Source organism: Eptatretus burgeri, chromosome 8 (genome assembly GCF_056783735.1).
Source record: "Eptatretus burgeri isolate ZD-2024b chromosome 8, Ebu_testis_v1, whole genome shotgun sequence".
In the NCBI taxonomy this organism is placed as follows: Eukaryota; Metazoa; Chordata; class Myxini; order Myxiniformes; family Myxinidae; genus Eptatretus; species Eptatretus burgeri.
Window position 1 is genome coordinate 51,453,849 of NC_140968.1, and position 27,779 is coordinate 51,481,627.

Genomic DNA, 27,779 nt, shown 5'->3' on the forward strand with positions numbered 1-27,779 from the left:
ACATCCCCCAAACAGCCATGTTTGGGTTACCCACGCTTTCCTCTTTGTTTCCGTACCAAACATGTTGGGGGATGAACTCGACAGCGGAAAATTGTGAGCCAAAACTACAAGCGATATTTCTGCAATTTTCTTCATTTCTATCCCATTGTTTCAACTAATATCGATCGATTGGAAAATGCATTCATGATTTGAAAAATTAATTAAAAATACTTTCTGAGCAGCTTTGGAGTTGATTTTTTTTTGTCAAAATAATCTGGAATAAATGCACTATCCGATCGTGCTAAATTCTCAAGTTGGTCCATGAGGTAGAAATTTCGTGTTCGGAGGCTGCTACAGCATAATGGGATTTGCTGAGAAGTGTTGGGTTTTGCGATAGCAGGTCACATAAGGCCCGGTCACACCTTGACGTTTTAGCCAACGTATGCCGATTTTTGAATTTTTTTTCTAAAACGCTGGCACACGTTGAATACGTTATGGGTAAGTTTTGATAACATTGAGAGCACGCTGAAAAACACTGCCATACGTCGTTGTACGTTGGCTTTAAACGTTGTACTTTTCGGTTGTCCTCAAATTTTTTCATGCTTGAAATTTCACGACGTATGCCGGCGTATGACTCACACGTTCCGCTACGCTGGCCACAAGTTGTATGCACGGTCTGCGATCGTTGACAGACGTCAACACATGCTACTTGTAAGTTAATCATAAGTTGAGACACGCCGAGGTAATGTTTAGCGTACCCGAAACTTATTTCTAACCTATAATTAACGTGTTGTTGGCACGTTATGCGATCGTTGCCACACATCGACAGACGTTACTTTTAAGTTACTCATAGGCTGAAAGACGTCGGTATAATGGATCGTCCTTGCGTCAGCGTCCACGGCCACGGCCAGGACACTTATTTGCAGCATTCTTCAAACTTTTCTTCGGCATGACGAGGATGTTCAAACTTCGATGTCTAGCTTGGCTATGATTCCAATTGTCCATCGGCAGCGTCTATTTAAAATAGTCGAGTTTGAGCGTTTTAACACGTTCAGAAGAAACGCTTCAAATTTCAAAACCCCAGCGTCAAAAAACAAAGGCGAGTTACAGCAATTTAAATCGTTCATTGTAAACAATGAAAGTAGTTGAGTGGTGCCGTTTAAAAGTCGTTGAGTGTAAAAAAAAATCCAATTGTTGAGCGCAAGCATCTACTTTCAATAGTGGGGTTTGAGCGATTTAACACGTTCAATAGAAACGATTAAAATTTCCGAGCGCGAGCGTCAAAAAACAAAGGCGAGTGACAGAAATTTAAATCGTTCATTGTAAACAATGAAACTAGCTGAGTGGTACCGTTTAAAAGTCGTTGAGTGTAAAAAAAATCCAATTGTTGAGCACAAGCGTCTACTTTCAATAGTGGAGATGCAGCCATTTAAATCGTTGAGTGGCAGCCTATGAACCAACCCGTGGACACGCGGACGCAAGGAGGATCCATCATAACCCACACCCTCCCCCTCACACTCACCTACTACTGCCAACATGAACAAACTACTACTACTACTAATACTAATACTAATACTAATACTAATACTAATACTAATACTGATACTGTTACTGCTGACATGGACATCGACTCAAAAAGGAACTCGAAAACACTGTTGGGTTCCCCTTTTATGAGCAGCATTTTTATATACCAATTCCCAAAACCGCTGGGAACACGTCTTTATATGGCAGTTGTAAGCTAGAAACACATTCATTTTTTTTTTTTTGTCGACCGGAAGACGTCATTGGAATACGTCTACATACGTCGATGTGTGTTGGGACTACGTAAAGAATTGGTTCAAAGCACGTCAAACATAAGTTAGAAATAAGTTTCGCGTAAAAAAGACATTACCGCGACGTGTTTCGACTTATGAGTAGCTTATAAGTAGCCTTTGTGGACGTGTGTAAGCGTCCACATATCGTGTGTAAAACTTATCCCCATCGCATGCGGAACGTGTGTCATACGCCGAGTACGTCGTAAAATTTTGAGCATGTTTAAAATTTCTTGACGTACTCTACTTACTACGACGTATGATAGTGTACTTTAGCGTTCTACTCACGTATACCAAACTTACTCATACCGTATTTGACGTGCCCCAACGTTTTAGACACATTTTTCTTAGGTCGGCATACGCTGGCAAGATCGCCAAGGTGGGACCGCGATGTTGACACTTCCATTTCTACGGCAGTTATGAGTCGAATCGTTGTGCGTCAGCCTTTTAATAGGCTACGTCACGACATCGTCGGCGATGCGTGCAACGCGCTATGCCTAAGTTAGACTATTGTTGGGCATCGGTTTTGTAGGCCGACAACAGGTTCAGCATTCGTTGGTATAAGTTATCTATAACACAACGAAACGTTCTGTGTCCGTTACCAATGCGTTATACATAAGACCAAGTCGCTATGAATACGTCCGAATCTTTAAAAAAAACCATCAAAAGTTCAACGTAAGCCAGCGTTTTAGATACATTTTAATACGTTGCCATCGCTGGCTAAAACGTCAAGGTGTGACCGGGCCTATATAGAAAGTTTAGGCGTACATGAAATTGTCAAGATGGATATATCAGTATGGAGGAATGCCATCATTTGACCAACCCTCATATAAAAAATACAAATTGGGGCAATATAACCCTGGGCACTCACGTGTTAGCGGCTGAATAAGATAACCAGGGAACAACTGGTAGGCGTGGATGACCTACAAAATATGTACCTGAGAAGAGAGTAAATGCCTATTTCGTCCCAAGGTCAATGTTTTCACATAAAAATCATACGACCGCCCAAACTTTGAGAGCTCGGATGACAATATTTTTTATGCATAATCTTGAGGTCATTCCCCACCTAAAGTCTTGAAACCATTTTGCTCTATCTCGAACACCTTGCCCGTGGCGCCCCCTTCAAGTTTGTTTTTACGCTGATTTCATCAAAGTATGGATAATCCGAGGAGTGCGAAATGCCATATAGCCAATATGACATTATATTGTTCTGACATCCTGTTGGTCATGCTCTATATGATGTCCTGCTGGTTATGCTCTGTGGGGAAAACGCCTGTTTTTTATTATTATTATTTTTAATGCTGTGAACAAACTTTGCTGCATCATGGGTGATGAAGGTTGTGGTCAAGTTTCATCAAAATCGTGTGTGTAGTTTCAGAGAAGAAAACTAATACCGAACTTATGGGGTCAAACCTGGATCCACTTTGACCCCCTGGTAGACTCCCTTAGACCCAGATTTATGAAAAAAAATTTTAATACCATGAACAAACTTGAGTTGCACATACCAAATATCATATTAGCCAAGTATGGTCACAATTTCCTCAGCAGTTTCGGAGAAGTTGCAAGTGCTGACGGATGGACGGACTGACAGAGGGATGACGTGCCATCCCATAAGCTCCCAGGAACTACCTTCAAAGTGAGCTGAAAATGGGGGCAATGGTTCACAAACGTTTGTTGTTGTTTTTTTGTATACATTGTCGAGGCTCGTATGAGAGCGAACACACAACGCACAGCAAGGGGGGCTTGAGACAAGAGGGGTGGGAGATGGAAGGACAAAACAGTGGGGAACAGAGACATTAGGAGATTTGTGGAAGGGAGAGGGATGGGGCGAACATGGGGTATTCAAGATGGGCATGACAGGGACTTTCAGGAAGGAAAGCAGGGAATTTGAAGGAGGTTGGTTTGGGGTGGATAAACAGGTAGAAAAAATTGAGGTTTTGGATGGGGGGAGATAAGAGGGAGTGGTGAACAGCTGTTTTGAAGGCCTGGAGGGAAGAATGGGATTGAAGAGAGTGTGGGAGTTCATTTCAAAGGCAGGGAAAAATAGGAATGAAAGAGTGAAGGTGAGCAGTGATTCGTGATTTTGGTAGATTTACTACCAAAATTCCTTTTTTATTGTTGTATTCCTTCTTCATAATCTTCTATCTCATTCTGTTTGAATTGCACACTTTCCTTTTATTAATTGCCATAGTCCATGAACCAGACAATAGTTGACTACCAGCAAGGGAGACTAAAAGCCACTATATTTTCCAGTTAGGTTGATGTCTGTATTCAATAAGAAATTGTGATGGACATCTCAAAAGAGTAGCGAAACACCTTTTTGAGGCCATCTTGGAAAATGGCGGCCTCATTTGATCATATTTCTGAAAATTGACCATAACTTTGCAATGGCTGATCTGAATCATGTACAACCCTTTACAAGATATGTTCAGTATAACATTTGGCACATGCCAGTATAACTTCTGTAAATATTGGTCCTTTGGATTGTGAAATAATTGAGAAAATAGGTCAGAATTTCAATTTTTCTTCCACAAAAGTTTCTACACCAAGCATCATGCTGACTGAAATATTTATGATATTTAACGTATTTAACATGCAGATATAAGAAATATTTGACATGCAGATATAAGGCAAGTATGAGCTTTAATGCTATTATTCATGTTTTAGATAATTACTTGCATACTGATGTAGGTGTCCTTTCATTTGTCATCACTGAGTCCTGCTGGTCATGCTCTGGCTCCTCATCATCACTGGCCATGTTGGAGTAAGTGTGCAACTTGCACACTGCTGTACATTTCAAGCCGTTAATCATGCATGAGCAATATTCTCGACACATGATGATGATGGTGCTCAACACATAATGATGCCGACAAGAGCGGCCACATTTACACGACATCAAACAGAGCAACTTCGGGAGCGGGGGATCCTGTCAGCCACTGGATAACAAGGCTGCCATCTTCACTTTTTGTCCATCCATACCCTTGACTGGGGTTCGGAATATCAGGTGAATTGACTAAACTCAATCGCAATATGGCCACCTGGTAGTTAGATTGATGTGTGTGCTGTAGGAGCATGTCCTCATGCCTGTTCCTACTCTCATTTAGAAGAAATAGACACAGCACTATGGATTGAAAAGCTGGAAAGTGTTGTTTGACACAGTAACTCATCCCATGTGCGTACATCCATCCTTCTCAACAGTGTGTGCCTTTGACGATTGACAGACAAGAGGAAGTCCTAAGTGGAGTAGGAACCTCACATCGTCTCAATGGTATCATTGTTCAACCAACATCCTCATCGTGTGCACCATGGAAACCAGTCACAACTGTCTCCACAAAGGAATAGAAACACACAATAAGGGCACCGGATGCGCAACTGCCAATATACGCTATTGGGAAAAGGAGCAGTCCACCCATAATCGTACTACCCGACCTGACTGTAATGCATGCAAGTGCAGCACTGAGATGCAAAGGCAACATAAATTGCATGGAACCATTCGGAAAGGTATGGGGGGGGGGGGGAAATCGTGCTGACGATGGGGAACTTCTCTATGATCTGAAACTTGATGTCCACAATTGGGAAGATGTTTGGGGATGCTGGACTTCAAGATCTGGCTGTGGAAGCAGGAGTCATTGCAGAAGGATCAATCAACAAGGTTCTTGAGGGGAAACTGTACAACTGGGCTGTCCATTTTCACAAGTTGACATATGAAGTGCTGCTGAGGTTAGCATTTCAGGCTTTGAAGAATGGCTGGAAACAAAACATGCTGAATATATGCCGAAGTTGAATGATACTATTTGGGTAGGGTCTGAGCTTCAACAGAACATTTGTCACTGAGGCATGATTCCGTGGTGTTTTTGCCATGGACAAATCCAACTATGTAAGGTATCTTCCTGTCTATTATGCCCAGATGTCACAGCTGCATGAGACCTGACCAGGATTACATGACCACTTTCTCAATGGTGGAGTCTCTGTTCAGCTGAGGAATGGAAATTCATTCGCTAGAATTGCTGTGGACCAGACCACTGAAGAGACTGTAAATAATGACGCACATACTGCAGGAGGGACCCGTGGCTTCAGTCTCAAACCAGGCGCAATGTCCCGCTACTATTTCAGAGCTGAACATTGGGCAGGAGCACTGAGGAAACTATGGCAGGAGAGGAGCATTCAGGGAACTCTCCACCTCCTGACCAGCTGGAGAGCATGCTGCAAACCTCGACTCAGATTTTGCAACCGGTCGAGACGGTATCAGCCCACGTGTCCATAAAACCTACTCTGCTGCTCTTGCTCACCCTTTCGCTGTTCTGTTCACCCTCTCATTTGCTCAAGGTCATCTGCCATCTGCTTGGAAATCAGCAAACATTAGCACTCTGCAAAAAAAGTTGCAAAAACAGATCCCTGCAACTACAGACCAATCAGCCTTCTCCAAATCATCAGCAAGGTTATGGAATCCATCATCGCTTCAGACCATAGACTCCTATAGAGAAGGACTGGAACCTCACGATCTCGGGGTTTGTAACCTGAGTCTGAAGGATTAACTTGAGTCCAGGGCTAAAATGACTTCTAGAAGGGCTAGAGACACGATCTCGGGATCCATAGAGGGGTTTTTGAGGATGGCGAGTTCAAGTGTCATTTTCAACACCACCTGAGGTCATCTTCAAGGTCAAAAGGTCATATTTCAAGGTCAAATTACTGAATTTTGGTATTTTTGGCCCGTTTTTGTGTCCAACTCATAAACGGTGAGAGATGGCTGATTGTAATAAGATGCAAGTGTGTAGAGCTGTCAAACTTTGATATTTATTGTCATATATCGTATTACATAAACATTATATGCATGTCACAACACTATGCCTATTACAACTATGTCTATGTCTATCACTAGTTGGAGAGCTTTTCTTGCCTGCTGAGGCACCCAAAGCTTTTTCTTTGTCACTTACATTGAGGACATGAGCTTTCAATAGAATGTTAGCTAAAGTAGTATATGCAGCATTACTACTAGCTAAAGCTGCATCTACAGAGGATAACAGCTCAGCAAAATGAAATCGGCAACGCATTTTAGTCTTGTCATACAAATTATAGGCATTATGCACAAAAAGACGGTTAACATAGTCAGCACACTCAATCCACCTCTATTCAAATTATTTAGAAACTCAGATGACACCTCATTACCATCTTCATCATCAATGATCTCCTCCATACTAGTGCTATCGCCATATTTATGAACAAGGTGTCCGGCCAAATAAACTACTTTATGCTTAAGGGCATCGTCAGATAGCAAGAGATCCTGAGGAGAGGGAGAGATGGATATTGGCAATGCCAAATGAGAAAGAAAGCTTGAGGTGCTTAAAGGAGATATATATATATATATATATATATATATATATATATATATATATATATATATATTTTTTTTTTTTTTTGTGAGACACATTTCAATTGTGATTGGGTGTCAGTTAGGGGTGGCAAACGACCCAAAGAACCCCCATCAATATTTCCTGGAGTACCGAAATCAGCTTTGAAGCAGGTGACCTCAGCCCCACATCCAACATCATCTTCTACGTCAGAATCAAGAGCTGAGAAGATGCAGGCAGCTGATGAGGCTGCCGACAATATCCAAGATTTTGATCACTTCTGTGCTAAAATCAGCTCCTATTTTCCTGGCTTTAACATCACAAAAGACCAGGAAAACTTTTACCTATCAAGAACTGATGCTGCTAGACAAACTGTCAAGCAGTTCTTTCATTTCCAACAAGTTCACTCACCTTTTGGATTTCTATTCTTGAATAGAGTTGAGAAAGATGGCATTGAGGTGCCCAAACGACTTTTTCCTTTGCAGAAGAACAGCCTGCTCTCAAAATGGTCCCAGATTAGAGCCATAACTGACCAGGTAAACATCTATGAATGCACAAGCAAGGAAATTCTTCAGTTTGTAATAAGCTAGCTCTGTTGGATGACTGAGGCACATGAGCTTCCTCATTTCACCTTCCTTCTGTCGCAGCTGCATCTTATGTTCAAACCTCTTGATCATCACCGATTTGATACTGATACTATGATTTTCGAAATGCTTGCTTCACATGCAATGGTTGTTGAAGTTGCCTGCCATTTTGGTGGTCCACGCTATATTCTACACATTTTGCCCTGCAAAAAACTAACTGCCGATCAGCTGAAAAAACTCCTTATCGAAGCTGCATCAGCTGAAGTTGGTGCTGGCGGTACTGTGATTTCTTTGATATGTGACAATTACAATACCAACCGCAGTGTTTATTCAAAACTTAGAGGACCAGGAAGTTGCCAAGTGCTGTCAATTCAAGAGCAATCTATGTTTTTAGTGTACGACTACGTGCACATCTTCAAAAATGTTCGCAACAACTGGATTACTGTTGATGGCAAGACACTCATTTGTTTTAGATGGTAATGAGTACAAAGCTTACTGGAGTGATATTCAGAAGGTTTATGAGATCGACCGGGCTACTCTTGTTCGCTTAACAAAGCTGACGCACACCGCTGTTTTCCCCAAGCCCCTTCAACGCCAGAGCGTACCATTGGTATGCCAAGTGTTCAATGACAAGACTGTCACTGCTCTAAAGACCTTCAAGGATTCACTGGGCATCAGCGAAGGCACAATCATCCTCACCCAGATAATGAGTGAGTGCTTCAAGATGATGAACGTGAAAGACCTTTTCTCAGCTATCCATCTGCGCGACGAATCCAGACAGCCTTGGACAGCAGACTGTACAAGTTTCACTCGGCTGGAGCAGGCCTGCCAAATTATATCTACCTGCGCATGACAAGGGGGTGGTGGTCGTAAGCTGCAGCTAACTCAGCAAACTGCTGAAGCCTTCACTGTATCCACACGTAATAATGTGAATGCTGCCAAATTGCTTCTGGCAGAGAAAGACTGACTACGTTCTTCCTGCTATATTTGCAGATGAAGCCTTGGAAAAGTTTTTCAGCCAAGCCAGGCAAAGAAGCGGTGGAAACTTCTACATTGACGTAGTTGACATGGCTGCAGATAAAATTGTAAATTTGCAAACTCTCATTAAGCATGACATTATGCCCGAATCTAGTTCTCGTGTGATTGATTTCGACAAGAACTGTACAACTTCCATAAATCCAGATGAGCAAAGTGAACTCATTGACGAGATTACTCCTCAAGACACTCAGGATCTCTTGGGGTCTGACGATGCCCTTAAGCATAAAGTAGTTTATTTGGCCGGACACCTTGTTCATAAATATGGCGATAGCACTCGTATGGAGGAGATAATTGATGATGAAGATGGTAACGAGGTGTCATCTGAGTTTCTAGATAATTTGAATGGAGGTGGATTGAGTGTGCTGACTATGTCAACCGTCTTTTTTTGTACATAATCCCTATAATTTGTTTGACAAGACTAAAATGCGTTGCCGATTTCATTTTTCTGAGCTGTTATCCTCTGTAGATGCACCTTTAGCTAGGAGTAATGCTGTATGTACTACTTTTGCTAACATTCTATTGAAAGCTCATCTCCTCAATGTAAGTGACAAAGAAAAAGCTTTGGGATGCCTCAGCAGGCAAGAAAAGCTCTCCAACTAGTGATAGACATAGACATAGTTGTAATAGGCATAGTGTTGTGACATGCATATAATGTTTATGTAATACGATATATGACAATAAATATCAAAGTTTGACAGCTCGACACACTTGCATCTTATTACAATCAGCCATCTCTTACCGTTTATGAGTTCGACACAAAAACGGACAAAAAAATACCAAAATTCAGTAATTTGACCTTGAAATATGACCTTTTGACCTTGAAGATGACCTCAGGTGGTGTTGAAAATGACGCTATTGAACTCGCCATCCTCAAAAACCCCTGGATGGATCCCGATATCGTGTCTCCAGCCCTTCTAGAAGTCATTTTAGCCCCGGACTCAAGTTAATCCTTCAGACTCAAGTTACAAATCCCGAGCATGGGAGGTTCCAGTCCTTCTCTATAGGAGTCTATGCCTCAGACATTAAGTGCTTCCTCCTCTCCAATAGCTTGATTTCAGATCATTAATTTGGATTCAGACCAGGTCACTCTACCCTGGATATGCTGCTTCTGCTCTCCCAACAATGGATGAAGATCCTCAATGCCAGTCATGAAATCAGACCGATCTCCCTTGACATATCACGTGCTTTCGATATGGTCTAGCATGATGCCCTGCTCACCAAACTCTCTTCTTATGGTATCCAAGGCCATCTCCACTCATGGCTCACAGACTTCCTCTCCTGTCACAGCCACCGTGCGGCCCTTAATGGAGTTCTCTTATCCCCTCTTCCTGTCCAGGCTGTTAGTTCCTCAAGGCAGCGTTCTGGGCCCTGTTCTTTTTATGGTTTTCATCAATGATCTCTCCGATTCTCGGGAAAATCCTCTTTATTTCATTGCTGATGACTCCACCCTCTGCCGTACCATCTGTCATCCCTCAGATCGGCAAGCAGCAGCTTCTTCACGCTCTGCAGATCTAAATAAAATCAGAAGCTGGTCCAACACATGGAACATGTCTTTCAATCCTGACAAATGTCACACTCTCACGATGTCTTTTCGAAAGCACCGCCTGGACCCCCCACCCCCATCTACTTTCTCTGCAATCCTCTTGAGGTAGTCCTTTCATTCAAGCTTCTGTGTCTCACTATCTGCCATGATCTTTCTTGGGAAAGCCAAATTTCCAAGCTAGTCTCCAAAGCCAGTCACTGACTGGGCATCCTCCGTTGTGCAAAGTCCTTCCTTGGCACACTTGAGCTCCTGACCGCATACAAAGATTTTATCTGGATCCTGATGGAGTCCTGCTCTCCCCTCTGTGCTGCTGCTCCCACCTCTCACCTTTCTCAGCTTCACGCCGTGGAAACCAAGGCATTTAGGATCATTGGTGTCTCCTGCGATGAGGCTGAGTCTTTCGGTCTCTCACACTCGCACCGCAGGCAGTTCGGTGGTCTTTCTGTCTTCTACAGTCTCCTCTCTGGCGTCTCCCCCCTGCTCTGTCTGCAATACTGCTGTCTGACCCCCCCCCCCCACCCCTTATATTTCCGCAGGGTGCTGAAGGTCCACCAACAACCCCCTTCTGGTAAACCTACCAAAATCAAGAATCACTGCTCACCTTCATTCTTTCATTCCTCTTTTTTCCCAACTTTGGTTGGAACAAACACTTGGGTTCTCGGGTCATCAGGCATAAAGACCTCGCATAAAAAAGGATGAGTCCAATGTTCAATCAATGCTCGCTCTCTTGGATAACAATTAGACCAATCCTTTCGGAAAAGAATCATCTGATCTCGTGAGCATTTCCATTTTTGGCAGTAGCATCCCTGGAGGTATCCACTGACCTGTTGATAGCACTTGAAAAGGGATAAGACGCCGACACAAACTTCCAAATGCAACGGTTGCAGAAGGGCGAATATTTCCATGATCCAATCAAGAAGTTAAAGGGGAAAACTTCAATACAATGAAGAGTAAATCGGTCCAAGGAACATCAAAATACATCGTCATGAAAGCTGACCAATGGTGGTTTGGGAACATGTTTCTAATTGCTCAAAGCAGAAAATTAGAAATTCATGATGTCCCGTCTCATTCTCTCAGACCATTACCCTGGGCATTTGCAAACGGTAATGGTACTATGAAGAAAAAAAAGGCTATTTTGTCAAAACACCTTGACAGAAAAGTCTTACAAACAGAGGATACCCCTCATATGCTTGGTGTTGGCTTAATGGTTAGGGTGCTAGGCTTGGGATCATAGGGTCCTGAGTTCAAATCCCACTTGGCTGTTGAATTAATACCAGGTGGGGTTGACTCAGCCTGTCATCCCTCTGAGGTCGGCAAAATGAGTACCATCTTGCTGCTATCCTGCGTATGAGTGGCGATTTGTCCAGGATTGTGCCCAATAGCCCAGGAGACTGCTTCGGCAGCACCAATGCTCTGCACAGAGTATGGTCCCGATGGATGAATGGATGTCCCTCATTTTCATGCTGCACTCATTGATGCCATAGGACTCATGCATAAACTGCTTGGTGAGAATTGATCATTCATTGAACTCTCTGATCACGTGTTCTCACAAATGTTCCACACTGGCCAAGGAAGTAACAGAATTGATGTGGTATTTAATGTATGCAATGATTAGTCAATTAAATCTTCTGAATGCATTCAACCTGGTTCCAAAAAAGTCAGAGTTCAGCAATGTAATGCCAGGTCACAAGATCAAGAATTGGAGGTGGCTTCTCTCATGTACAGATAGCAACAACAAATTGACTGCTTTTCTTGCAGAGAGCTGGAAGGAGGAGAAGATCAGGGCAAAACTTGGAAACAAAAGCAAGTTTGTCACATCTGGTAACAGGTGCATCAAGTTAACTGCAGATGGTGGCAAGAAATGGATGACCTCCAATCCAGCCAAGAAGAGGCAGATACATTCATCCTGTTGCATGCCAAAAACACTGCAGGAAACTTCCTAGTACTTGCTTGCATCACTGTTCCCCACTGTTTTGTCCTTCCCTCTCCCCTCTCCCCTCATGCCCCCCCCCCTAGATGGGCGTTGTGTGTTAGCTCTCACATGAGCCTCGACAATGTACAAATAAAAAAAGTGGATAAAATTTTGTGGGAATCCAATGGACCAATATTTACAAAAGTTATACTGGCATGTGCCAAATTTTATACCAAACAAGATGTGTTCATGATTGTACATTATTCAGATCAGCTATTACACAGTTATTGTCAATTTTCAGAAATATGACCAAATGAGGCAGCCATTTTCCAAGATGGCTGCCAAAAAGGTGTTTCGCTACTCTTTAGAGATGTCCATCACATTTTTTGGTTTACTACAGATATCAACCTAACTGGAAAATAGAGTGGTTTGAGTCTCCCTTTCTGGTAGTCAACTCTAAAATATCGATGCCAGGCTCATGGAAAACCATATTATGTGATGACCCATTCTGTAATACTGGCCTACCCACATAAAAACAATTTTTCAAGTTTGCTATTTTCACATCATTGTTCTTGGACCTATGAAAAGCTTTAAGATATTTGGCATAAATTTTGTGTTATTTTTCTTTATGGCATACCCTGCTGCCCTGCTTACATTTAAAAAAAAAATTTTTTGCTATAGATTAAGTCTCACCATTAACAAATTGTTCCCTCTCAAAATATCTTCCATTCTGACAAATAGCATAGTATTTATTTTGTTTAGAGATGAGAACTGTAGTTGGAAACCTTCCAGAAATTGTGGAGATAGTATCTTCCCAATTTTTTCTTCTTCATAATTTGTTTCAGCAATTGTCATACCTAAGTGTCTCATGCATGTATCGTGACCTATCCATTTCCCTTATCTTGCCCAAGGACCTGTCCCTCCAAGGTCTTTGCCTGCTGGTTCACTGCGATCTCCAAATACACAACATCCACCATCGTCAAAGGAGATGCCTTCAGCTGCTCCAGTAAGCATTACCTTGATTAACATAACTATATATTTTATTTATCAAAAGCTTTTGCATTAATTTTATTCCTGTTGAGCCTTTATGCCATAATAATAGAAGTATGATGGCTGGCCTTCACATTAGGGGTGTACAGTACTTCATTTCTATTTCTCCGTGATGAAGTCACCAGAGGAATTATGCTTTCGGGTTGTCCGTCCGTCCGTGATATGTTTTCGTTGGTGATAAGTTAAGAACAGCTGAAGGAATCCAAGTCAAACTTGGTACAAATGTGTCTAATGATGTAAATATGAGCTGCCAAGATTGTGGCGTCAAGAGGTCAAAGGTCAGAGGTCCCGTTTGGTAAAAATTCTGTTACCGCGCTAACTTGTGAACCAGTAATGGGATTTTGACAAAACTTGTTATAAGTGCAGGTTGTTTCAAAAAGAGTGATGCAAACTTAAATGTTTATTTACAAATAAATAGAAACTTCAGGAACTTGAACCAAACATTTCTTGAAAGCTTATGACGTGGTATTTTCTTTCACCAATTGCTAATGCAGTAAGTCACTGCTAGAGTTAGTGAGAGCCCAAGGTTTGAAATTGGCATTTACGCAAAATTATTGTAATTGACATTCTTGATGTATGACCCTCTGCGGTTCAGACAGGCATTGATCCTGACTCCAAAGTTCTGTCCAACTTTCCTGTAGGTCTCGTGTGGCACTGCCGGGAGGTAGTCTGACACCTCCTGCTTCAGATCATCCAGTGTGGCAGGGTGGTTGGTGTAGACAGAGCCCTTGGCAGCCCCTCAGAACCAGTAGTCCAGAGGTTCAAGTCTGGGCTATGGGGTGCCCAGTAATGAGCGGTACCCAGGGCAACGAGGTGATTTCTGAAGAGCTGCCACAGGAAAGTGATGGTGTCACCAGCTGTATGTGGGGGTGCACCATCCTGCATAAACCAGGTCATGCTGAGCTGGTTTGGGGTGACCTTTTGTGCTCGATCATTATGGAACTTCTGGAGCACGGTCCAGTAGCACTTACTGTTGATCGTCACCGTCCTGCTGTTGTCATTCTCAAAGCAGTAAGGCCTTTGTGTTCCCCATCTGGCATTGAAGGAGCAGAAGCATGTGACCTTAGACCATGTAAAGGTACTTCTCAGTGATCTCCTCAGGTGGTTCTGCCCCCCAGAAAATGTTGTTGTGGTTGTCGATGGCACCCTTCAAGTGGAAATTAGCTTCAAATCGGATCAGGTTCGTCCAGTTTGGTTACTGCTACATCCTGTCACTGAGCCAATTGCACATATCAAGTCTCCTTCTCATATCATCTTGACTCAGTTTATGCCTAATAGAGATGATGTATGGGAAAAGCTTCAGTTCCTTAGTGAGGGTATGCCAGACTGATGTTGGTTTGATGCCAAGCTCCCGGGAGCGCCGGCGGTGGGATTTCTTGGGACTGTCCACTGCAAAATCCCACACGGCGTCGATGTTGGCTTGGTTCTTGGTTGCTGATGCTGGTCTGCCACTGTTGCCCTTGCTCTAGTTGTGCACTGTATCCTTGTGCTCAAAATGTTTCACAATACTTTGAATGGCATAATTTGTGGGTCCATCACTTGTTCTGAGGTCGTATTCCCAGCAGAACCTCCGGCAGGTATCTACATATGATTTAGTCTTATACCACAGAGCCACCACTTTGTCTTCTGCTTCACTGTCAATGGCATAGTTGAGCTATGGAGCAAGAAATCCCAGGCAACAAATACCATGATAACACTACCAAACCTGAAAAGGAAAACGGTATAGGTCAAAAAACAAAGAAATGGCAGGAAGTCAAAGTTTTATCAATCTTTTTAAAACACCCTGTCTCCCAGTACATTGTGATGCAAAGATGAAGTGATTACATTTCAGCATCAAGATGTCAAAGGTCAGAGGTCAGGTCAGGTGAATGGCTGAAGACATCTCAGTCAAACTTTGTACAAATATGTATAATGATGTAAAAATAAACTGATTAGATAATGGGATCATAAGGTCAGAGGTCCTGTTGGGTCAAAATTCTGTTCCTGTGCTAACATTTGAACCATTGATGGGATTTTGACCAAACTTGGTACAAGTATATATCATGATGCAAAGATGAACTGATCAGATTTTGGCATCGAGAGGTCAAAAGTGAGAGATGTGGTAGATAACTCACTCAAGGTTCTTTTAACAAGTTTATTACAACAGAGTTGAATCATTTAATCATGCATGCATGGAGAAAGAAAATACACAGCAACAGTGCCAATATTTCTCCAACTACTTTGTGTCCCAGTCAATGTACTTTTATGCACTCGAGCAAACAACGCTGCAATGAGACAGTTGAACAAAACAGGACAAGAAACTGCTGAGGCTTGTCTTTTGGTGAGGGAGCTGTTATCTGCTCCAAGGCCCAAGTAGATAAGAGTTGGGTTTAAGCAATGAAAAAGGACAGACAGTTGCATTTAGTCATGCAGTATCAATTGATATAATTAATTAATATATGTATGTGTGTGTATATATATATATATATATATATATATATATATATATATATATATATATATATATATATACATATATATATATATATATATATATATATATATATATATATATATACATATATATATATATATATATATATATATATATCTATATATATATATATATATATATATATATATATATATATATATATATATATATACACATACATATATATATATATATATATATATATATATATATATATATATATATATATATATATATATATATATATATATATATATATATAAATTTGAAAACAGAAAAAAGAACGGAGATTGTCGAAGCTTTTCGCCTTGCAGCTCATCAAGACACACACAAGAATACTGGAAATGCAGACACAAAATGAAACAATTTATTTGTTCAGACAGTTTGGGATTGATTCTTTGGACTGGTACTGACATGAATATACACATCATGGCCTTTGATAAGCATTGCAATATACCAAGCGATTCATAGCTATGATGAACAGGTCAGGTCAGGTATGGAAGTATGCGCCAGAGCGGCGCGTCGCTGCGTCCACTTTCCGCCGGTACTCCAGGGGCCTCCAGCTGGCCATCCCCCAGGCAGATGCCAGGCCCATCCCCATCTCCTTGAGATGCCGATCAATCTGCTGCAACCACGAGGCACGTGGTGGGCCCATTGGCCTCCTCCACTCATGAGACTCCCTCACTGAGAGAATCTGGTGAACAGGATCAGCATCAGGAAAATGAGCCACATATCCATACAGCCGCAGCTGACGCTCACGGACTATGCAGGTAACAAATCTCATTTGAGTCTCTCTCAGCAACCGCTCGTTGAACATAAAGCCAGACCAGCGAGAGCCAAGGATTCTCCGAAGAGACCTGGTACCAAAGGAATTAAGTTTCTGTCTCAGATCCTTGGTCAGAGTCCAAGTCTCACATACAAAGAGCAAGACTGGAAGCACCAAGGACCTGCTGAAGACTCGGACTTTTGTCCTCCTGTACAGGTACCAGCAGCGCCACACCCCATTATCCAGTGAATCCATGACTCCCCAGGCCCCACACAGATGTATATTGACCTCTGACTCACAGCCAGCAGAGACATGAATATCACTGCCAAGGCAAGTGAATTTCTCCACGACTTCAACATCCTCACCACAAACAGGCACAGACAGGACAGCAGCATACAAGATGTCAATCAAAGCCTGGATATTAGTTTTGACCCAGGAAACCCGTAATCCCAGTGCCTCCGGCTCCTTGTTCAGCACCTCAAGGGCCCCAAAAGGATATCTAAAGTCTCCGCAAAGATGACTGCATCATCTGCGAAATCAAGGTCAGAGATCTTGACATTCCCAAATGATGCACCACAGCTTGATCTCTCTGACATCCTCCCCAGAATTCAGTCCATACAAGTGCTGAAAAGTGTGCGGGCCAGTACACACCCCCTGACGAACTCCAGTAACAACTGGAAATAAGTCAGAGATGGTACCACCACATCTCACAGCACTCTCAGTACGAGAGTAGAGTTCAGACATCAGATCGATCAGTTTTGGTGGCATCCCACGAAGACCAAGAATACTCCAGGCGGCATCCCGATTCACTGAATCAAACCCTTTACAGAGATCAACATAAGCTGCAAGCAGCCCCTGCTGAAACTCGTCTGCGTTCGGTGAGGACCTGAAGAGCAAGGATACGGTCAGTCGTTGACCTCTTTGGTGTTAAGCCTGACTGCTCTGGGTGCTGGTGCTCAAGCAGATGGTGGCGAACCCTATCAAGAATTATCCGAGCAAAGACCTTGCCCGGCACTGAGAGCAGCGTCACCCCATCGGTAGTTGTTGCAGTCCTGGTGATCACCCTTCACTTTCCAGAGAGGGACAACAAGGCCCCTCTTCCAGTCAGTTGGGATGATGCCTGTGTTCCAGCCAGAGCACAGAACTGCATGCAACGACACGAGTGCAGCATTTCCACCAGGCCTGAGAAGTTCAGCATGGATGCCACAGATCCCTGGAACTTTACCCCATTTCAACCGCTTCACCGCAGCCTGTGTTTCCACAAGCGAAGGTGGACCACAGTTGATTGGAGGGTCAGCAACAGTTCTTGTAACACCCTTGACTTCCAACTCGAGAGCTGGTGGATCAGCCTGGAACAACCACTCAAAGTAACTGACCCAGTGGGCCTTCACCTTCACTCTTCTGTCAAGAGCCTACCACCTTCTGCTCTAACTGCAGTACACCGAGGCATGGCCTTGGATGAACGCAATGCGTGAATTCCCCTGCAAACAGGTCGAGCATCACTTGACCACAGGTGATGCTCTCCCCCCTCACAGTTGCCTTGCGCATAGGCCTCCTTGTCCACCATTAGCGCACGTACAGTTTTACGCCTCAGCTCCCTGAACAGCTCAGCTCTGCCATTCAGCCTGGCCCTGTGACTCTGGTCAATGGTATCCAGTGTCCCTTGAGAGACAAAATTCTTCTTTGCCCTACTAGTAGACATGTTAAGTGCACAAAATAGGGTGTTGACTTCAAATCACGATGCAAATGTCCCCTTTGACATGGAAGTTCCTTCGGGCCATAGAAACAAATTTATCCAAAGACACACATCATATCTCAAAATCCAAGATGGCCGCCGTCGACCATTTTGGAAAACATGGCCCAGTCATAGCTCATGAACCGTTTGTCATAGAAACTATTTTGACACATGTTTTCTAGCTAAATTGAGGTCGCTGAATTCATTTCCGGCATCAGCTATGCATTTCAGATGCATTTGAATGTGAAATCCCAAAAATAATACAAATTATACCAAATTTAATTGTTTTTCACATACAGAAAATTTGAGGTAATTAAATTCTCCATCGCACAATGTTGTAATTACACAAGTTCTTCCTCTTCTCCTCTCTTGTCCTGGTACATCCTGCCAGTGTGGGCGCACGAACCTTGACATCTGCAGAGAAGCATACAGCACTGTCTCTGCATGCAGCACTTACAAGGAGCTTTACATTCAGTCTTACACTTGCAAATGGAAAGCTCTGGCAAGTCCCGTGAAATGGTGGGAGTTGTGTAGACTGGAGTTGGCGCAGAGTCTGGTGCTTCTTGCTGACATCCCCATTCTGTTGGAGATACTGGAGCTGGTGCTTTCATGAGCGTATTACCCCACACGTGTCCACTCTGAAGTGACAAGATAAATTACTGATTGGATAGAATGTATAGATAGCTAATAAAATGTGTGCGATTCAAGAAATAAAAATGAATTCAGCAATCTCGAGCACGATTAATGTCCCCAATGATGTATATTTAATTACCTGATATGCAACTCTGAGAAGGTGCTGATGCAGAGCATCGCTGCTTGGAGGCATGTGCTCGAAGTCTCTTCCTTGGTGGTGGAAGAGGTAATGCCGAGCAGCATCCACAGTTGTGATGTTCTCCTTAGTTACACCATATAGCAGCAAGACGAATCTCTGGAGCACAGATTTGTGAGTATTGATTGTTTCCAGGGTGGGGTTAGGGCATGATAGTTGCTCAAGAGGCAGCGTGAGCTCAGGGATGGACTGCCACACTGCCCAGGCGGTCTTCTTGCCTTTACCAAAGAATGCTGAGGTTGTGTCGCATCCTGTTATTGCATGAAACGCTGGTAGTGCCTTTGCCCTAGATGTTCCAAGTTTGTGTACGATGTCGTGAACTTGAATGTACCTGGAAAGGAATGTAGTGATATGAGTTATCTTCCTCATCAATAACCTATTGGCACACACTGAAGGCAACTGGCTTAAAACATAACTGAACTAACCTAAAGTGGCGTTTCATTCCAAAGGCAATCCAGAGTTCATCAATCCTCTGTCCGAGTGTAACAAAGGAAGAGATGCCCAGCACTACAACATCGCTGTCACTGGTGCGGACTATCACTCGACGATGACCGGCAGATGTAGCTGCAGCCACATGTAGAAATACCCGAGTGTCTGCTTCCTCTTGTGTGCATGGGGCCACTGCTCCAACATCTCCCCCAGCTGGTGAACTCTCACAGTCACTGAGAATGGTGGTGAAAAGCTGCTTGCCCTGGAAATGAGGAAATCAATGTAATTGAGGATATGTGGATATAACAGAGGCCTGGGTATTTTAAATAATAACAATTCATAATGTTTGTCAGTGGGTTGCAACAATATGTCAACTAACCTGTGGAAGTTTCGCAAGCTTCAAGCACTTGGCGAGCTCCATGAATAACTCCTGCTTGTTCAGGTCAACACGTAGCAAGGCCGCCCAATTTCCAGGAACTTTGGTCGAGACAGGAACCCGCCTCTGAGCTCCACTTCCACGTTGTTCCCTAGTTCCTGACTTGAGGCTCGTCTTGGAGAGACGTCCCAGACAATGTCAACCAGGTTGTTCATTTCAAACCAAGAGAGGATGTATGGCATTAACACATCTTTGAAATAGTCTCCGATGGTCACAGCATTTCTAGGACGAAGCATTTGAACGAGCACAGCTCCATCTAGCACAGCGGCAGTCGTCTCTGGTCTGCGATTGTTGAGATTCGCTGGTACAATACAGTCCAGGGTCTCACTCTTGTTTCCATGGTACTTGTATCCCTTCCCAGTTAGGGAGGATGAGCAGAGCTCTCATGGGAGAACACAGACTCGTTGATGTTGTGACCCGAGTGCGCTGCCAGCAAAATCTGAGTAACCTTTGCTTGTTTGGTCTTTGACGATAGCCACCTCAGATTTCTGGCGTGGTTGAGAGAGCGAAGACGTGAACAATTTCAGCTTGGTATGGGGTATTGTTGCAGTGAATGCCTCCTCTTGAGAGTAGATTCACTTGTCAACAAATGCTTTATATCTCTCCAATCCGATGTTCTTCACTTTTCTCACATTATCTACCACATCTGGAGGCATGAAGATTGCCTGGTCCAGGTCGAGCAACTCTCCACTGTCCTCCAGGAAAGGGTTTCCCAGCTGCTCAAATGCATCCACCAGCGCCAGCACATCAGACTGAAAAGAAAAAAAAAGATGTATAGGCATTGCTAAATCATACATAATCATACCACAGAAAATGATGAGGCTCTCAAATTGCAATATCTTAGGAAATTACCTTGTAGTCAATCTGGAATTTGGTGTACTGTTCATGGTGCATCCGTTCATCTGACTCCTTTGTTCCGTCCATTTCCCTGATTAGACGAGCCATCTCGGGGCGAACAACCTGCTCACGGCGAACTGTCCGTAGGTCTTCCAGGTTCTCGATGACGCCAGCAAGATTCTTGAGCCAATCAATGAGTTGCTCGTGCATCTGGTCACATGGAATCCTAGAGAACGCTCTCCTCGTCTTCTGTCCCATGAAGTGACCATGGCACCTGAACTCCACATACAGTGCAGGATGACGTTCTTCCAATGTTGCCATGTCACGGAGATGGATAGGCAAGTTTCGAGCATAGTGGGTATGATCCAGCACAAATATCCACGGCATAAGAGAATCAAGAGTCTCCATGTAGAGTGAGAAATCAATTGTGCGACATGACTTGACAAACTGAAAAAAAACAAATTAAGAAGCTCATATCAAACACGAGTAACTTATGACAGAATGTATCATTATTTTTCTGGATGATAGAAAATACATTGAGTCATACAAAACATTGCATGCCTTACCTGAAGAACAAGTACATCCAGCCCCGTGGATTTGAACCAATAGTCAGCTTGGGGCTGTAGTTTACACAACTGCTTGAGCCACTCTTCAAAGGGCAGAGGGATGAGGTCATTCGAGTCACCATCTCCAGAGAGACCATCATCACCAGTCGTCGCTATATTAACATATTGTTCATAAGCGGTCTTCATGAGCATGTAGAGAGCAGCAACTGACATCTGATGCATATATTGGGTTCTGCAGATATGATGGACGCCAATGAATGACTCTGCTTTGCCACTGGTTGAGATACCACTGTTGGTGAATGCTGTAGTCCACCCACTGCCATTCAACCAATCACCAGACACACTCCAGAGCATCTTCTCGGTGTGCATTGCCCCCAATGTCACGAGAAAAGAGTCCTCACCATGATCTGTCTGTGGAAACTTCCACTGAATTTTTTTGGCCAATGTGAAGAGTGGTTCATCGGCTACCATGACTGGTGTCTAACCTGGATTAAGGTAGCTAATTGCCCGGTGGAGAACTGTCATCCCATGCCAAACCATTATAGGGCTGTTAGAAGACTCAATGAAAATAGGGAGCATGTATGACTTGGTTGGGGGAGTAGCAGGAGGTTCTGTGGTGCTGGCATGGTATGCTGCCCATAAAATCCATTCACTGGGTTCAATTACTTGTTGGGATAGTGTTCTTACTCTTTCCAACCACACATAGCTTTCTTCAATCATGCTGGTGTGAGAGCGCGCAGCTGGAATAGGATGACTATTGGTCATTAGGACCAGGACGTGCAGTACTTCATCATTCGGCAGCGAGGTATTCATATCCATGCCCGTGTAGATAGTTGGCAAGAACCGCACACTCTTCTTCCCCATCTCATCTGGATTGAGGATCTCATCAAGATTCGCAACTTGTTGTGTGTCTGACGAGAAGTCCTGGTGAATGCTGATGCATGTTCCATGGAAGGCTGACGTTGCCGTCGTAGAGGATGGAGTATGGTCAATGTTGTCAAAACCGCCTGTGGTGAAAACGTGTTTAACTGCCTGAGGGGGGACCACTACACCAACCTGCTCCCAGTGACCAATGACTGAATTCACAATATCTGTACTAAGCACTCTCAAACGGTCATACAAGATGCATAACCCTCGCTGATGCAAATCATCGATTAGAGATTCACGGCCAGTTTGAAGATGTACTTTCATAGCCATATAGAGCGAAGCTGGTGTTTCCCTATCTCTGTTGTGACGTGGAACACTGTCACGTTTCTTGGATCTGCATGCAACTGAGTTGAAGATGATCTGCTACCCAATTGATGTTGCAACCTTGGACTTCTTAGATCCAGGAGATGGCTGATCGATAGATGGTCCATCAAGAAGCATGTACAGGAATGAACGCAGAGTGGTTGGGATTGATTCAGCTTCAGATGAGGTTGAGAAGGAACCCGTAAAAGCTTTCCGCATTTGAAGATATTCTCGACAGAGGATATTGGCTGCTTTGTGCAGGGTGGAGACTTCAGTTGATGTATTGTCTTTCATATCAACTATAGCTTTGGATAGGTCATCGTCGAAAACAAGAGACCAGCAACGGTTAATCTTTACTGCCTTGATGTCAGGAATTATGCGCTCAATGTCCTCTCTAAGGCGTGTTGTATTGCATTTGATGTAGGGAAAGCCGAGAGCAGCAATACGCTTATCATAAAGGGTCGTCGAGTGAGCCATTGCTTGCGACTCCCCTGAACCACGGTTATCTTCAATAAAGTCAAGTAACTCATTGAGAACATGTGCTCGCATCACCTGCATGTTATGACTATCAGTGATGTCACATCCGACCGTCTCCACTTTCCTATACAGCCGAGTCAGGCACGCACGATGATAGACGGCATTGATAGCGATCAAGTCACCAGCGGACAGTTTAGACAACAGGCGTTTGTCGCCCAACAGCTGAGCACAGTCATTGATTTTTTTTTTTTATCCAAGCCAAGTGTAGCAGCTTTTCTGAGCTCTTTCTTGTTGCCCACTTCATCACAAAAGAGACATGGAGTGTCAACTGGTTCGCTCAAAGATGTAGAGGGTGATGTCTGCGTGACTGACCTGGCTGCACGAGTTTTTACCGGGCTAAATGACGCTTGTCCTTGATGCTTATTCCTGGCTCTCTGCACTTTCTGATTATCGACAGCATTCCTGCAAGCTTTGTGCCACACTACATGATTAGACATCAGCTGCACTATATTCTGAGTATCACTGTCACCAGTATTCTCTATGAATACAAAATCAGGCAGCTCACCTAATTCATTGAGTTCCTGGATATTGTTCATAACCTGTCTGTAAGTGGCTGAAAATCTTTCAGGATTGCTTCTCAATTTAACAGATGATGAGGGATCCGAAGTTGGATTATGAGTCTCGTCTGATTGACATAAAACATAGGCTCCAGTCCATAGTGGCAGGCGTGCTTTCACAGTTATCGGAACTCATTTGGATAAGTCGCTTTGAATCTGAAAGTAAAAATTAAAAATTAAAGGTCACATAACATAGATTCATTATGTGACTAACTCATGTGTAGTTAAATTCAGCATGAGAAAACCATTTCTGAGTTGGGTCTGACCTAATAGCATCATATAGTAGACATGTTAAGTCATTTCTCATTCTCACAATTTTTTTTTTCTCATACATTTTAGAAAAAATGTAACATTTATGTATTTTTGTCTATGATTTGACCTTTAAATCCATCAGAAAGCAAAATTGTCACCGGAAATGAGTTCAGTGACCTCAGGTTAGTTAGAAAACATGTATCATAACAGTTTCTATGACAAACGGTTCATGAGCTATGACTGGGCCATGTTTTCCAAAATGGTCGACGGTGGCCATCTTAGATTTTGAGACATGACGTGTGTCTGGATAAATTTGTTTCTATGACCCTAAGGGACTTCCATGCCAAAGGGGACCTTTGCATCACGATTTTAAGTCAAATGTCACTTAACATGTCTACTATACGGTGGGTTCCATAAACATGCACTGGCAGCATCAAGGATGGTGGTCTTGAAGGCACTGCACAACTCTTCAGGACCTCCCAAAGAACCCAGACCCCCCAAATCTCCACTCAGCTTGTTCGCAAACTCCTCAGCTACCCTCTCATCCTTGAGCTTCCCAACATCCAGCCTAGGCTGGGATGGTACCATTGTCCTGGATTTCAGGTGTAATTTAAGAGTTGCTACAACAAGCCGGTGGTCAGTATTGAGGAACTGAGCACTCCGGTAGACCCTGCAGTTCTGGATCATCCTGTAGCGACCATCACCGAGGACATGGTCAATCTCCTTTGCCACACCGCCAGCGTTGGAATACTAAGTCCAGCGATGAGCTTGTGGGTGCTGAAACCATGAACAGGCCAACCTAAGTCCATGACTTCTTGCAAAGTCAAGGAACTTAGTACTATTCAGGTTCACCATTCCTGACCCATGGGGACCTACAGACGTCTCATAACCATCACTATCAGTTCCAGTTGATGCATTGAAATCCCCCAAGCCTAGAAGTGTATATCGTCTGGGGCACTGAGCAACCACAGACTCGAGCGTGACATAGAATGCATCCTTCCTGGTGAGATCACTCGCTTCAGTCGGAGCATAAACAGAGACCAGGGAAATAACACCCAAGGAGTGACGAATCATTTGTCTCATAATACGCTCGTTGACCGGTGTTACCTCAATTCTCATTGGAGTCAGCTTATTGGACACAGCTGCAGCAACTCCTTGGGCATGGTAACTATCAGAGCGACCAGACCAATGGTAGGTGTAACCACCCACCATGATCTCACCGCAATCCGGTCTCTGAACCCAGAAAGTGCTGCAAAACCGATGTCCAAACGCTTGAACTCAGATGATCACAGACACAGGTGATCATCCTCTCTTAAGGATAGGACATTCCAGGCACGCACCCAAAAGGGACCGCCTCAGGTTAACCCAAGGAGACCGCCATCTGGTGGAAGACACCTCAGCAGTCCGCACCACTCCGACACACTCTCCCGTAATCTGATCCGGCAATGTTACCCTGTGGTTTCCCTCCTATCATCAAAGATTGGGGGTCCCCGAAGGCATTGCCCCAATCCTGTCATCCGGTGAGCTGCCGTGTGAAGGGAAGCTGCACAGGAGGTACTCCCACGGAGTGGGTTTTCAGATTTCTTTGCATTTTTGTGTTTTGCGGAATGAAGGGTTTTACGGTGGCTGGAGTGCAAATCCTGCCACCAACCTCTTAATAAAAAGTAACCCAACTGCAGGAGGATGTCCACAGACACAGTTGGGCACTAGATATGGATGGCCGTTGGCTCACAAGGAGCTCATCTGCCCTTTGACAGGTTTTGACAGGTTTTAATCCTGCTGGGTGTCCCTATCCAAACACCCTAATCACAAAAAAACCTGGTGGGGGAGACTGTTTAGGCACTGACAACCCGACCATGGAACAGGTTAGTACAGGTTTATATGATACCTGTAGCAAGTTACAGATCTGATCTGGCCTGACCTGACCTGACATGAACAGGCATTCGATAATATGAGTGAGGGAAGTGAGAAAAGAAAAAAACTTTATCGTGAAGAAATCGGCGTGGCCTGTTTCAAGTCAAGGAAAGGTTGAACAGGCCAAAAAACATGGTGGCTTTCAGACCCCAGCGAGGTTACCCAGAAAACAGCTTTAGAATCCAGACAGTGAGGTGGCCGAGGACTGCCTGATGAAGGATATAATTAAATAAGGCCGTTAATTATCTTCAAAAGGGGTGTTTTAGTGAACCCAATCACCCAATTTTCACTCTTGCTCTTCCTTGGAGTTTTAGGCCATGGGCTAGATAGGGCCACCGTGCACCCCCCCCCTCTCCCACCTCCCAACAAAACTGTTTTTTTGAAGTGTCTGGATATGCTTAATACGAATTTGAATGTTAACATTGAAAATATTGGGATGCACTACCTCTTTTTGCCTCATGAAAAGGGGTACCCTCAAAAATGAATTTTCGTCATTTGTGCCAAAAGCAATTTCCGTACCCAATCAGAATGGCTTCTCGACGACCCATTACACTGTCAGACTATACATATTATGGCTTCTATGAAACATAATCTCATGCTGGTTCCATGTATGTGTCTAAAATTAATATATCCAAGAGCTTATATAACATGTTGAGTACATGTACTGTATCGTCTTATTAACCGTTCATTACTGTGTTGTAGAAGTTTCAATAAAGCTTATTTTTAAGACATTTTTTTTCTTCTGCCAAATAGTCCAGAATAAGAATCTGACTTAATTTGTTATCCATATATATATAGTTTCCAAATACAATTTAATCCAGATAACATGAACACACATGATGTTATCACACTATAAACAACAGAACAGTATTCACAAAATCAAAAACAGGGTTGGGTTTAAAAAAATAAAATAAATTGCTGAGAACATTATTCATGTTAATATCGCTGGTATATTCTTTCCCACTCGAAATAATATAGGAATGTATTTTACAATACATATAAATGTGCTACATTCATACTTATTTCCCAAATTCTGATTACAAACAATAATTGAAACCAACATTATATTTACATATAGTAAGTAGGTAATAACAGTCTGTAACATTGTTCCTTTTACCAGGCGATAACACAGTATATCTTTCATATACATCTTTCAAGATATTTCTGTTGATATATTATCATGATCATACAGTTTCATTGTATTCATCAGGTAAGTAACAATATCATGAGATTTTACTGTCATCCATTTCAATCAATGTCAACAGCTAATGGTTCAGCTATGTTCTTCAATCTTGGTCAGACTCCGAGCTGTCACCAGGTGAGTACTCCTGTTCCTCTGGTATGCTGTCATCGTCATCTGATTCATTATCTCCCTCATCACTGGTGTTCACTGATTCAGCAATATCTGTCAACTGCTGTGGGAGAACACACCTCGCATACCAGAGAGGCTCCAGTTTTTGGTTGACAAGTGCCCAACCGTGTCCGTCACCAGCATCAGGGATATCAGGGTTGGCAATGTGGGCCTTCTTCCATATCCCAACCTGGTAGTTCACTCTCCTGATCCTCTGGCTTGCCTTCTGTGTCCTGTAGCATGATGCCATGTGCAGTGTGGATTGAGACCATTCCAGTGTGGTTGTTCAGTAACTGGTCAAAATTATCAAATTCAGAGTGGAAAATGGAAGGGGCCCCTGGTGATCGAATGATTTGCGTTGACAGCAGACTTAATGTTTCAGCAACAGCCTGAGCAAGGGCAGTTTCCAACTCTAGTGAGAATGAGTAGTTTTCTGAGTGTCCCATTCGGTTCAGCAAGGTTATCAATTTTTCGCTCCTGAAAAGGTGACGAAGTGTCATGCATATGAGCATATGCTTCGGGAGTTTCCATTCCCCATTCGATGCTGCACGACAAATATCTTGCCCAATTGAATTCACGAGCCTGTGCACTTTCGACGTGTG

At 43.3% G+C, this 27,779-nt stretch overlaps 2 protein-coding genes across 7 annotated transcripts in view; one reads left to right on the forward strand and one right to left on the reverse strand.

The window, feature by feature from the left end:
• LOC147021727 (uncharacterized) overlaps positions 1-27,779 on the forward strand; it is a 236,041-nt gene that overhangs the window by 153,336 nt on the left and 54,926 nt on the right. For all 6 annotated transcript variants that reach the window (XM_085892001.1, XM_085892003.1, XM_085892000.1 and 3 more), the window contains one exon: positions 13,127-13,221. In XM_085892001.1, coding sequence (XP_085748127.1) covers positions 13,127-13,221 — 95 coding nt within the window. The remainder of the gene's footprint in view (positions 1-13,126; positions 13,222-27,779) is intronic.
• LOC147021728 (uncharacterized) lies at positions 14,731-19,918 on the reverse strand. The gene is made up of 5 exons (XM_085893521.1): positions 19,877-19,918; positions 19,494-19,759; positions 19,012-19,399; positions 18,697-18,877; positions 14,731-14,846 (listed from the first exon to the last, which is right to left on the reverse strand). Exons 1-5 carry the CDS (start codon positions 19,916-19,918, stop codon positions 14,731-14,733), a joined length of 993 nt encoding a protein of 330 aa, XP_085749647.1.